Below are 14,535 nucleotides of genomic sequence, written 5' to 3' on the forward strand. Positions count from 1 at the left end.
GGAAGACATACCTATTAATCTTTTTTAATGGAAAAATACGAAAAAAACAGCAAAACAAATTAATTGTTAACTATGTGGTACTTCAGTTAGTAAGTTTCAATGCATTGCACGATTACCAAGTTTATGTCAGTTTTCGACAAAAAATTTTTTTTCGCTTTTTCATCATACGGAGTACAATCCCTAAGATATTACAAGGGGATATCAGAATGCTACTTATTCAGTTTTCTCTCAATCAAACAAGGGGCATAACTCAATTAACAAATATTTTCACCAGAGTTATTGCACTTAATACAGCTAATACAAGTAAAGTAAGAAATACACGTGTGTACCAAGTTTCGTATGACTTTCTTGGTTTCTTTCAACGGTCCCAGAGTTATCGCAGAATAATTGATTGGATTTTGAACTAACCATGGAAGTAGGCTTAATTTATAACACAACTTGATCAGCCAATAATATTCGAAAACTGTAACAATAACCGATGCCTTATTTCCCCTTAAAGTGACTAGCTCAGGTTATTGGACGAATATTTTTCACGGTAATGCAACTAAACACGCATTATATTGTAGTAATGTTACTCTCTGATAACGAAATTGCAGAAAAACGCACACAATTATTAAGTATAAAAAATACTGGTTTTAGTGGGGAGCGAACAACCTCAGATGTATGTGGACGGTTTACAATGACTAAATTCTTTACATTAATCTACGCTGCAAGTAGACCGCGTAGTGTTTTCAATATAGCAGCTACGTCTAAGGACTTTACTCTTAATTAAAGGTTAATTATTTATACAATAAAACACTTCATTGGGAAACATTTTAACTAAGTCATAAAAGTATAATGTTATGCGTCTAAACATATTGTAAATTTAAAGAAGACTTTCATAAGATTGCAACGTTCTTGTTTATTTGAAAGCAAGCAAAAACATACTGAAAGAATCTTTGTATCGATAAAATACATAATCACGAAGAAAATGGAAATGTGTTGACTAAAAGACCATGTCTACCTTATTTACTACAAATAGTCAGAAACGTCCTCAGCCAATATCGGGTTTATTTAATTAACTTTTCACTAGTATTAAACTTGCGACATGAAAGCAATTTTCATTTATGCTAGATCATATAGGTGTATCAGTTCCTGTTATGAAACTAGCGAATTGTATTAAAAAAAAATCATCAATTTACATTACATATTCGAAGGTAATGACAGGCTTTTACCGGTAACAGAATGGGACCCCGCAAAAGATTTTATGGATTCGATTGGTATTTCCTGTGAATAGAAATGTATAACAACACCTGTCGTACGACACCGTGCTCGACTTTACGCCGCTTTGTCTCAGAAATGAATTCAATAATGATATAATATGTGCCTGTCAAAAGCAATAAAAAAGTCAAATTAAAAAGTAAACAAGAAATGCCGCGATTCGAAGAAACCAGGTTTTCAGTGATTGGCAAAGGAATTTCATTTTTGTGAATTTTGCATTTTTTCTTAAACCGTTAGTAACGGTTTAAGCCATTTTTTTTTCGAACTGAAATATGAAAATCTGCGATCTGATTTTTTGTCAGCAATCTTATATCATTGGTTTGCAGATATTAACGAAATATTTGCTCTTTCCAAGACAAAAAAGTTGTTAAAATGGTCAATCTGTGAGAGTGCAGCTTTAAAGTTGCAAACGCTGACAATAATGACGTTGTTAACTTAAGCACAATTCGATCGAAAACAAACATCAGTCAAGTTTATATTTTTATTCTTATTTTCTTTCTTTTTCTTACCAAAACATATAATACTCAACACAGTTAGCAAAAATACACTACATGTAGAAAAGGCTTACATACGAGTAAAAGTACGAAATAGTTTATTAAATACAATATGTATATGAATATATCAAGGTGTATAAAAAAAAGGTTAAATTTCAAGCCAACCATTTGTCATTTGAAAGGTTTGACAACACAAAGACGCACTTAAAGGGATTAGACACCAGATGGCACCAACATCAGCAAAGCAGTATTTCCCCCAAAACAAGTCTAGAATTGTCAATACGAGAATCTCTCTCTCTGGTCAGCTGAGTTAACCTGTTTAAAAATAGCACATAAAGGTTTCCGAATTTATAGTGAGTATATTTAGCATCTAAAGGTCACATGATTAGTACAGTATACATATACCGATGCTATTTTTAAATTTACTGGTACTAACGTGGTAGACAAACCCAGTAAAATTTTAATTGGAAAAATACGAAAAAAAAATGCAAAAAAAACATGTTGTAAGCTATGAGAAACCTCAGTAAGTAAAATTCAATGAGTATGATATCAATTATATGTAAGATTTTGACAATTTTCTTTTTTTCTTGCAACTGTATCATCGGGTGTGTAGTCCCTTTAAATCGAATCATTTAGATATATTTTACACATGATTATACTTAAGACTATATTGGGCCATCTTTCAGTAGAAAAACAGTGTAGTTGGTGCATTTAAAATTTCAGGGAGCTTATTTTTAAACATGACATCTCAAGCACAAATTCAGACTTCCTTTTTTCAACATTTCTTAAGTATTTTAATACATAAATTTGGCTTATATGGAATTCAAAAACACATTAATTTACTTGTATTTACAAACTTGTGTACATAAATATATATATATATGTGTTTAAAAAAATACTTTCACATAATTATAGATAAAAATACCACTGTAAAAATACATATTTTGTGAATACAAACCTGAAATCCATATCTAAAATCACAGAAGTTTTATAGTGACTAGATCCACAGAACAAATATGTGATATGAGAAATATTATATTTACAAATTACAAGATTTTACAGCTGCACTCTCACAGATTTACTGTTTTTACAACTTTTTTTTATTTTTTGTCTTGGAATAAGGATTTTTTTGCATAATATATCTGCAAACAAGAGATAAAAGACTGCTGACAAAATATTAGATCACAGATTTTCATATTTCGGTTAGAAAACTAATGTTTTATGTCTTAAAGCGTTACTAGAAAAATGCACAAAACATCATTTTTTTAACTTAAGTAGAAAAATCTGTGACTAATTTTTTTTTCAGCAGTCTTATATGAATGGTTTACAAGCATTTTCGCATAAATTGCCTAGTTCCAAGACAAAAAAATGTGTCACAACATTCAATCTGTAAGAGAGCAGTTTTAAAATGATATACATATTGTGGATGGCAAACAAGATTATATACTTAACTCTAAAGCTGCACTCTCACAGACTGACAATTTTTAAAAAACAAAATATTTTGTCTCAGAATCAGAATGATTTTGGCCTTAGGGTCTACCATCTAGTCATATTAGATAACACACCATAGAAACAGAACTCAACTGTTTGGAAAACAGCTGAAAAATTGATTTTTTTATAAAGTGGTAGTAATGCTTTTAACCACAAGACATCAATTTTTTAATGTAACTTTGAAAATTTGAGATCTGATCTGTTGTTGACAGCTTTATATCCATGGTTTTCAAATTTTTGCCCAACTATTGGCTCATTCAAAGGCAAATAAGCGAGAGTGCAGCTTTAAAGGGGAAAATACACCTACATGTACTCAAATAAAACATTTAACTATGATTTAAACCCTTATTATATTTATAAACTATTCAGAATCCACTAAGATCTTTATCAAAATCAAGAAAAAGAAAAATATATGTAAAAATGAATACTTAAGTACAGGTATCATTTGAATGAAAAAAAATAATACCAAGATTTGATAAACAAGTACATTGATATAAGTATCATATTGAATATGTAAAAATTTAATGGAAATGTTTAAATCTCAATTACTTCATTTTAACTTTGTAACTGTGCTATTCCAAAATTTGTAATAAAAATTCAAAAAGTAATCAGGGAATATTTATGAAAATAACAAATAGTTCAGAAAATAAACACTTGAAAATAAACGATATGAAATACATAAAATTAACCATTTTGACAAAAACTAGAAATGTGTCCTATGATGCCTCCATATGCCAAAATGTTTGTCATAAAAGCATGGGCCATTATTTTGTCCATTATCCATAAATGTGCATCAAAATTATAAGGTCCACAATGGAAAATGAAACCCCAGATTCACACATTGCCCCAGTAAAATTTCCTTAAGATTTCATGACTGTAGGTATAATTTTGGCCTTTTAAGCGACACAAAACTAGAAATGCCATTTTTTATTAATTCAAGGGCCATAACTCTGGTCTAACAAATGCAGTGGGAATTGAAACCCTAAACCCATAGTTTTGGAGTTTTGAGTGATACAAGTTCCCAAAATACTTACGGGCGGAATCAGTTATGGACAAGGGCAAATATATACGCCCCCCCCCACCCTCCCATTTTTGTGGGGGCATAAAAAGGTGTATAACACTAGATTGCTAAAATTATCACAGATAAGCTTATACATTTAACAATAATTACAAAACATACCGAGTATTTGAAATCGAATTCATTAACTTTATGGAAAAAATAAAATAAATAGTTCTAGTTTCTGCATGTTTTTTTGATTTTTATTTTAGAAATGAAAAAAGCTTTAAAAAATGAAATTTATAACAAATATACTGTATTTTAAACGCTAAAAAACTGGCAAAACGTTTTACTGTCTTCAAAATAAAAAAAAAATGAGAAAAAAATCAACATTTCAAGCAACACATATTACACATTATATGTTTGCATATATGTAGCGTTTATCTAATAAAAATATTTAAGTACTTATGGTAATACAGTGAAAATATATTCCTTTCATTTTTGTAAGAAAATATATCAGATAATATAGACAAAACTTGGTTCTACAGGATATTAAAAACAATTACCAAAAGCTTCAGAACTTTGTTGAAGTTAACAATTTGATTTACGCCATCATTGTTAACTTTAAAATGTAAAATATTTCATAATTATATATTTTAATAAAACATTAGTACAGCTGTAACAGTTGTCTCCAATCATGTAAGAAATACTGCAGATCACAGGTATATCTATAAAACTGTCACAGCAACACAGATTTGAAAGTTAACAACAATGACGTTAACAATGTTGTTAACTTTAACAAGGTCTGAACAATCATCCTGATAACACCTCAATTATATTATTTAATTTTCTTCAACTTATGTATAATTTTCAAAAAGCATGATAAAAAGTCTTAATTTGGCAAATTGTTCAAACCGGGCAACATTGGAATATGAAACTGAATCTACATGAGACATACAATGTATGATAATACCTCCTAAATGTATAATTTTTGTAAAATAATAAAAATGTAAGATTTACAAGCATTACAAACAACGCTGTGCATGTTCTACAAACAGCGCTGTACATTTACTACAAACAATGCTATCCATGTTCTACAAACAATGTAGTTTTCATACAACATACAACATTGTACACATACTACACATACTACAAACAACATTGTATTTGAACTACAAACAATGTTGTACATTTACTACAAACAATGCTTGGCATCTACTACAAATAACGCTTGGCATCTACTACAAAAAATGCTGTTTTTATACAACAGACAACCTTTTACACATGCTACAAACAACCTTTTTTATGAAATACAAACAACACATCTACACAGACAAAATCTCATTTTAAAGGAGAAAACATGGCATGTTGACAATAATTCTAGAGTATTTTGACATCAGACTTTATTAAGGCCTTTCGCTTGACAGAATTCCAGGAATCTCTTATACTCCAGGTCGGTCATGATCTTGTTAAGGGCGTATATCTGAAATAAGAAGACACAAATTTAAGAACAGACAAAAATATCAAAATTTAATTTATATGCTGATGAGCGTTTGCAAAATTAGCATATATGTGTAATGATTGAAAATTTATTTTGATATAATTGTTGAAATGCTTTTTTGAATGATCAATATTTTCTTGATGTGCCTTGATCTGTTATTTTCATAAAATAAAGTTTATTATTATTATCATTATTATTATTGTTATTATTATTATTATTATTATTATTATTATTATTATTATTATTATTATCAAAGATATCTTATCTTAACTTATATTATACTTATGTGTGCTGCTTTATGCTGCTTTCTATAATTACTCTTATCTTATCTTATCTCATACCTCAGTATGCAGCCTTCTATAATTAATATTTTCTTATCTTATCTCAAACCTCTGTATGCTGTTCATGCTTCTATAATTAATCTTAGCTTACCTCATCTCATACATCAGTGTGCTGCGATGTGCTGTTTTCTATAATTAATATTTTCTTATCTTATCACATATCTCAGTGTGCTGCATTATGCTGGTTTCTATTATTAATCTTATCTTATCTTGTCCCATACCTCAGTGTGCTGCTTTATGCTGTTTTCTTATTTATCTTACCTTATCTATTATTATATCTATGTTTGCTGCTTTATGCTGTTTTCTATAATAATCTAATCATTCTCATACCTCAGTGTGCTGTTTTATGCTGTTTTCTATAATTAATCTTATCTTATCTTATCTCATACCACAGTGTGATGCTTTATGCTGTTTTCTATAATTCATCTTATCGTATCTTATTCCATACCACAGTGTGCTGCTTTATGCTGTTTTCTATAATTAATCTTATCTTATCTTATCTCATACCACAGTGTGCTGCTTTATGCTATTTTCTATAATTCATCTTATCGTATCTTATTCCATACCACAGTGTGCTGCTTTATGCTGTTTTCTATAATAATCTTATCTTATTCCATACCACAGTGTGCTGCTTTATGCTGCTTTCTATAATTAATCTTATCTTATCTTATTCCATACCACAGTGAGCTGCTTTATGCTGTTTTCTATAATTAATCTTATCTTATTCCATACCACAGTGTGCTGCTTTATGCTGTTTTCTATAATTAATCTTATCTTATCTTATTCCATACCACAGTGAGCTGCTTTATGCTGTTTTCTATAATTAATCTTATCTTATTCCATACCACAGTGTGCTGCTTTATGCTGTTTTCTATAATTAATCTTATCTTATCTTATTCCATACCACAGTGTGCTGCTTTATGCTGCTTTCTATAATTAATCTTATCTTATCTTATTCCATACCACAGTGTGCTGCTTTATGCTGTTTTCTATAATAATCTTATCTTATTCCATACCACAGTGTGCTGCTTTATGCTGCTTTCTATAATTAATCTTATCTTATCTTATTCCATACCACAGTGAGCTGCTTTATGCTGCTTTCTATAATTAATCTTATCTTATCTTATTCCATACCACAGTGTGCTGCTTTATGCTGTTTTCTATAATTAATCTTATCATATTTCATACCACAGTGTGCTGCTTTATGCTGTTTTCTATAATTAATCTTATCTTATCTTATTCCATACCTCAGTGTGCTGCTTTATGCTATTTTCTATAATTAATCTTATCTTATTCCATACCACAGTGTGCTGCTTTATGCTGTTTTCTATAATAATTTAATAGTATCTTATCTCATACCTCAGTGTGCTGTTTTATGTTTTTTTCTATAATTAGACTTATCTTATCTCATGCTATACCTTTGTGTGTTGCTTTATGCTGTTTTATCTAAATAATCTTAGCTTATCTCTTACCTCTGTGTGCTGCTTTATGTGTTTTCTATCATTTATCTTAGCTTATCTCTTACCTCTGTGTGCTGCTTAATGCTGTTTTCTATAATTTATCTTAGCTTATCTCTTACCTCTGTGTGCTGCTTAATGCTGTTTTGTCTAATTAATCTTAGCTTATCTCTTACCTCTGTGTGCTGCATTAAGCTGTTTTCTATAATTAATTTTAGCTTATCTCTTACCTCTGTGTGCTGCTTTATGCTGTTTTCTATAATTAATCTTAGCTTATCTCTTACCTCTGTGTGCTGCTTTATGCTGTTTTCTATAATTAATCTTAGCTTATCTCTTACCTCTGTGTGCTGCTTTAAGCTGTTTTCTATAATTAATTTTAGCTTATCTCTTACCTCTGTGTGCTTCTTTAAGCTGTTTTCTATAATTAATTTTAGCTTATCTCTTACCTCTGTGTGCTGCATTAAGCTGTTTTCTATAATTAATCTTAGCTTATCTCTTACCTCTGTGTGCTGCTTTAAGCTGTTTTCTATAATTAATCTTAGGATTATCTCTTACCTCTGTGTGCTGCTTTAAGCTGTTTTCTATAATTAATCTTAGCTTATCTCTTACCTCTGTGTGCTGCTTTAAGCTGTTTTCTATAATTAATTTTAGCTTATCTCTTACCTCTGTGTGCTGCTTTATGCTGTTTTCTATAATTAATCTTAGCTTATCTCTTACCCCTGTGTGCTGCTTTATGCTGTTTTCAATAATTAATCTTATCACATACCTCTGCTTTGAGCTGCATTCTCACAGAGATTTAATACTTAATCTTATCTTATCTCATACCTCTCTCCGCTGTTTAATCTTGAGCTGTTTTTCTCTGTCTTTGACCATCTGTTTTTCCATTTTCACATTTTCCTGTTTCTGCTTTTCTCTTTTCTTTTGCGCTTCTTTCTCCATTGCTGCCAGGCGACCTTTCACAGCCCGCTGAGACTGTAAATTACAACAGAATTGTAATATTTCTTAGTTGGGGAGGGGGTTACAACATGCTCTACTGAAGACAGATATTAACCATCATATCAAGCAAAGTTTTTCAGTATAGTTATCTCTATTCCCTAAGGGCTTTTCCATTTAAACATATAACCCCGAGAAGGAGAAGGATAAGAGACGACATCAGTTCTCGCGAACCATCAACGCCATGCTTTTTCATTATGCCACCCCCCTACAGAAGAAAATTTACCCTTTTAGGGTCCATATTAGTGAAAAGACACCCACCCATATACTTTGAAAATAATTGCCTTTCCCCTGGGGGTAATATGTTTTACTGGCATAGCCCTAATGTATGTTCGGTTATTTACTATTCATATTAAATTTAATAATCAGCAGGTCATACCGACTTCAAATGGTATCGAAATAATACGGTGTTTCCAACCATCAAAATTTAACATTATTGCAAATCGATAATAAAATGACAACCTTACAGTATATTATGGTAAATATAAAATGTAAATTAATTAAAAGATTAATTGTGACTTTGATAGTGTTTTTTATCTTTTAGAGTAATCAAACAAGCCTCTAAAATATCTTAATAGGCGGTCAATGACTTCTTATACATAAAAAAAGTGAAAAAGTAAGAAAAAGTCTTACTCGTATATCACTCATGCTTGGCACATATTCATGTCTTCTTAGAACATCTGGAAAACAAGAAACAATTTGTAAGTAACTAAGTAATAGTTAGATGACAAAGTTGGATGGATATGGGACATAAAATTGTAATGATTAAGAATGGACGGAGTGAGTATAGCAAATGAGCCTTTCTTTATCATTAAGATTTTTACTTCAGATCATATAAAAGACATATATGTTACAACCCCATTGGCTGATAGATTGTCCCCACAAAATCAGACATTATTAAGGGAGACCTTGAAAAACACCCGAAAAGGTGAAATTCTTAATGATTAAGCCTAGTGCCTAATGATTGCTTATCTGCAATTTCATTGGCTGAAAATGTAGGTTGTATTCTTAATATACTAGAAATTGATGATTACTATTTAACTTAAATGCAAAGGTTTAGTCCACTTTCATGACATCAGAATTTTCTATAATACAGTCAAAACTCGCTATGTGCCAGTCGTTGGGACTTCGAGACGAACTTAGAGATAACGAACATTTGATATAACTGAAATACAAAACATGTCTGACTAAACCCAAAAATGGTTCCACTTAGCAAGTTTAGACAGTACTTCAGTCATTCCTAACTTTAAAATAATTTACAAAGTAAAATATAAAGTTAAAGAAAATCATTGAAATAAATTCTGTGAGCTTACATGTATGTACCCCTGTTCCTAAAATTAATAAGCATACTTTATATTGACAGTACCGTATTAACATCAAGAAAAACAAATTACAACATCTACTAAGGGGTATGCAAGATATAGAAAAATATAGGAATATTCATAAACAAAAATGGGTTCAATCTAAATGTTATCATAAATGCATAAATTTTAAGCTCTTAGCAAAATCTAGTACATACATCTTGAATGGAACATTTTTTTAAATATTTTTTTTCTAATCAAAAAGACCTAAAGAGCAATCCATACTACGCCAGCCACTTGCCTTAAATTGTCCGAGATATTTTTTTTTCAATATGGGAGAACAAAAGTAACAAATTGTGTCAAATATGCACCATTTCAAAATAGAAATTGTTAATCCCTACAACAATTTAAACTAAAGGAATTTCAGTTCTGAGAGAGGGGTGCAAATCAAAAAAAATTACGACCCCTCTCACACCAAATCCTTGATCTGCCCCTGCCAGTCTGTTCAATTATTCACGCCATAAGATCAGTGATTTTTAAAAAAAAAAACAACAGCAACTTCTAATACTAAGTTTAAATTGAGTCTCTATAAACCAGAATTTTTTTTACAGCTAATGATATATCAAATTGCAATACTTGCATTCAAGCCAGAAAAAGCATTTCCCATAAAAAGATATTATTTGTCCCTTTTATATTGATCTAGACTTATAAGCAAACAAAAGTGTTGCACACAATTCATAAATGTGCATAAGGCAAATGCATAAAGTGAAACACAACAACGATACAAATGTGACTGTGCATGCAAAATAAACTGCAGAAACTAAACACAAAACAAAGTTTAAACTCTCAAACTACTATCTCTTACAAACTAAATTATGTGTCTATATTCTATTCGTATATATCTTCATTGCATATAACATTCATCGGTTTCTGGATGTCTGCATAAACAATTACGTCGATATAACTTATAACTGAATTTTAGTATTTAAAGCTGCACTCTCACAGATTTAATGTTTTGACATTTTTTTTTTGTTTTTGTCTTGGAATGAGCCAATTTCTGTGTAAATATCTGCAAAAGAGTGATATAAGACTGTGGGCAAAAGATCAGATTGCAGATTTTTATATTTCCATCTGAAAAACAATGTTTTATGGCTAAAAGCGTTACTAACGGTTTATTGAGAAAAATGCACAAAACATCAATTTTTGAACTTAAAAGTGTAAATCTACGATCTGATCTTTTGTCAGCAGTCTTATATCACTGGTTTTCATGCATTTTCGCGTAAATTGGCTTGTTCCAAGACAAACAATAAAAAAAGTTGTCAAATTACGTTCAATCTGTGAGAGTGCAGCTTTAAAGGAACTTGTTCACTGATTTTTAATCGCAAATCATTTTTTTACAAACTTTGTTAAAATTGATTTATATCACTTTATTTTAAGTAACAGCTAAAAGCAACTTGCAGATACTCATTTAGAAACAATTTTGTAATTTTTAGGCTATAATCATTCAATTTTCAAAAACGTTACTTTTCAGCTAAATAGATCAATTTATGCCACATTCTATAATATTTGTTATTATCGAGCTCTAATTTGAAAGTGTGATGAGGTTTTATTATTGTCGCAAGCATTTTGATCACAAATCACACAGAAGTATATTTTTTCTATGTTTGATTCTATAAAAACGTGAACGAGTCCCTTTAACAAAACCAAATAAATGGCATTGCAGCAGGATATTGCTAATTGTTAGTGGTTACTTTTCCCTTAAGATTGAGGCATTCTATCATACAGTTAATGCTGCACTCTCACAGATTTACCATTTTTACAATTTTTTTTTATTTTTTGTCTATGAATGAGCAAATTTGTGCGTAAATATCTGCAAACCAGTAATTAAAGACTGCTGACAAAAGATCAGATCGCAGATTTTTATATTTCTGTTAAAAAATTAATGTTTTATGGCTAAGAGCATTACTGACGGTTTTAAAAAAAATGCATAAAACATCAATTTTTGAACTGAAATATAAAAATCTGTGATCTATTTTTTGGCAGCAGCCTTATACGACTGATTTACATGCATTTTCGCATAAATTTGCTCATTCAAAGACAATTTTTTTTTTTTTTAAATGTCAAAACGTTCAACCTGTGAGAATGCAGCCTTAACAGATTAGGTGTAAATTCTATACTTTTTAGAAATATCATTAAAACCAAAGACCGCTTGATATCTGTATGAAAGTTTCATCAGTCTGAAAATAATCAAAATAAAGGAGTGTGCTTTTACTAAATCTTATGCCAAACCAACTACAAGTCATGTTTTTTCCATTGATAACCAATGTATTCATATGAATTAACGTTACATATTGAATGGTTGGTTATCCCTGATCAGACAGAATGCCCCTTCTAATAAAACTGTTACATTATCCTGAGCAATTATGCCTGTTGCTTTACCTGGAGTGGGTGTGGTTGGGGGTGCGCAGGGAAACTCTGTTCCGCTTTCTCTGATTGTACCGGACTGCTTGTCGGACAGAAATATTTTTTTAACTTTTTTCAGTTCTTCTACCTGGGCAGATACTTTATCAGCTGTTTGGAAGACTGGAGCATATATAGAAGCTAAACCTGCTTCTTTAGATTTATAGTCATTGTCTGAAAGCACTTTGGCAGTTGGTGATAAACTATTATGATACTTGATTGTGGGTTTATTTGATTGAGATTTCGCTTGTTGAACAGCACATGTGAAGGCAGTGAGCGTTAACTCAGTATTTTTGTCCATTATTTCTTTCGTTTCTTTCCCACCTAAAGTCTTAATGGTTGAATCAGATTTAATACTTGAAGCTGATCTAATTCTAGGCGCTACATCGAGTTTATAAAGAACTATTGGTTTACCCTGTGCTTGCAAGCTTAACAAACCATCAACAGTGTTAGCTTCATCATTGTCATTTAAATGTTCATCTCTTACGTGCAATCTTGAGTGTGTGTTATTGCACACTGATACACTGGTATTAGACTTAGCACTATTGGAAATAAAAGAACTAGGTGGATACATGGAGGTTACTTGTCTAGAAGTGGAGGGTAAACCAGTGTGACTATGATTGCTGTGCCCAAATCCATTACCAGTGCCATGCCGGTCAAACGTCAGAACAGCTGTGCTGGTAACTTTAGTGCCAATCTTACTCGGTGGCTCACTAGAGACGCGATTTGGAGTAGCTATGTGACTGCCCCGAGATGAGACTGAGGTTATAGAATGTCTGTCTGTACCGGACTGAACACCGGACAGTAGATTGCCCAGTCTGCCCTTTTTCACCTTCATTGATGACCTGGATCTCTTCCGAGACTTCTTACCTGGAAGAATATTGTTATTGGAAGAATTTGATAATGCACTAAAAGTTTTCCAATACCAAAAACATCTAAATGCTTAATAATTCTTAGACAAAACGTGTGCTAAATAAGTTTCCATGACCAAAAAAGACTGATGAAAATACTCTTCAACATTTGTACATGAAAAAATAGGTCATACATGAAGAGTTCAATGATTAAAAAAAATAATTGTAGATTTTACAAAATGCATGTTGTCAAAATGAATTTTCAAATAATCAAGACTGAAGTATAAATTCCAACACATAAATCTGTTCTTGTTTTTTTTTTCAGTTAAACAGGAGGCATACCTCAATAGTCATTGTATGCACCATGCTATGCATGTGGGTATTGTTTCTGGCAATTTGTTTACCAAATTTTATTGAACGTCTTGGGAGGAAAAGTGTGCCAAGTGTTGGGCTTGAACCCACGACCGCCAGAACACTAGCATCGCACTCTAACCAACTGAGCTAATCAGGCAGCTGGTTCTTACCCACTCTTACTGGTGACACCAGTGAAGAAAACTTTGGGAGTAAAAGTTAGCCTGGTGTGGGGTTCAAACCCACGACCAATACAGCACAGTGCAGCCGGTTCTTACCCCCACAAACTTTATCTTTGAAAGACCTTTGAGTTATAGCCAAGGTCATTTTTTTGCATAATGTAGACAGCGAAATCAATTATTACAACATAACATGACATTTTTTTTTAAATATAGCCTACCTTTTTTTATATTTTCAATAGCACCATTGTGGTTTTGAGCATTGTTGGAGCCATTGGTTGTGGGAACAGTTTCTAGTTTCACATTGTTGTTTGAAATGCTTTTATATAATACCGGCTGACCGTCATTTTCTATCAGAGACTTTTTTATATCACCTATTGTCAGCAAAGTTTTTGATCTTGACTTTGGTCTGACATTTCCAGAGGAAAATAATAAACTGTCATCTACATTTCCTTCTAATAATTGAACATGTTTTGTTTTACGATAATTTTCTTGATTATTCAATTTATTGTCTGTACTGCTTTCATTAGCATATTCTTTATACACTTCTCTGAAAGGTAAACTCATAGCTGATATAGAGTCATTGTTCAAAGAGGTTCGACTTATTGAATCTAAATTAGTTTTACTGGAATGCAAAACGCTAACTGGAGAGGTGCGCTCAACAATTGGAACAGTTGTGAGCGTGCGTCCAAAACGGGAAAAATCGTATACTCCGGAATAAGACGCCACATTATTTGAATACATAGTGTAAGAAAAAATAATTGTCTTATACGATTGACATTTTTGAGCTGTTGACTATGGTTTGTGACAGCTGAAACCAATCAGCTGATTTTTTGACAGTTCACGAGCTGGAAGCCGC

At 31.4% G+C, this 14,535-nt stretch overlaps 1 protein-coding gene across 1 annotated transcript; it reads right to left on the reverse strand.

The window, feature by feature from the left end:
* Positions 1–1,765: 1,765 nt before the first annotated feature.
* LOC128246411 (uncharacterized) lies at positions 1,766–14,535 on the reverse strand. Its single transcript, XM_052964600.1, has 5 exons — positions 13,898–14,535; positions 12,275–13,165; positions 9,168–9,214; positions 8,367–8,513; positions 1,766–5,725 (listed from the first exon to the last, which is right to left on the reverse strand). Exons 1-5 carry the CDS (start codon positions 14,418–14,420, stop codon positions 5,639–5,641), a joined length of 1,695 nt encoding a protein of 564 aa, XP_052820560.1. The 5' UTR covers positions 14,421–14,535; the 3' UTR covers positions 1,766–5,638.

The sequence above is a fragment of the Mya arenaria genome, chromosome 9 (genome assembly GCF_026914265.1).
Source record: "Mya arenaria isolate MELC-2E11 chromosome 9, ASM2691426v1".
Lineage (NCBI taxonomy): Eukaryota > Metazoa > Mollusca > Bivalvia > Myida > Myidae > Mya > Mya arenaria.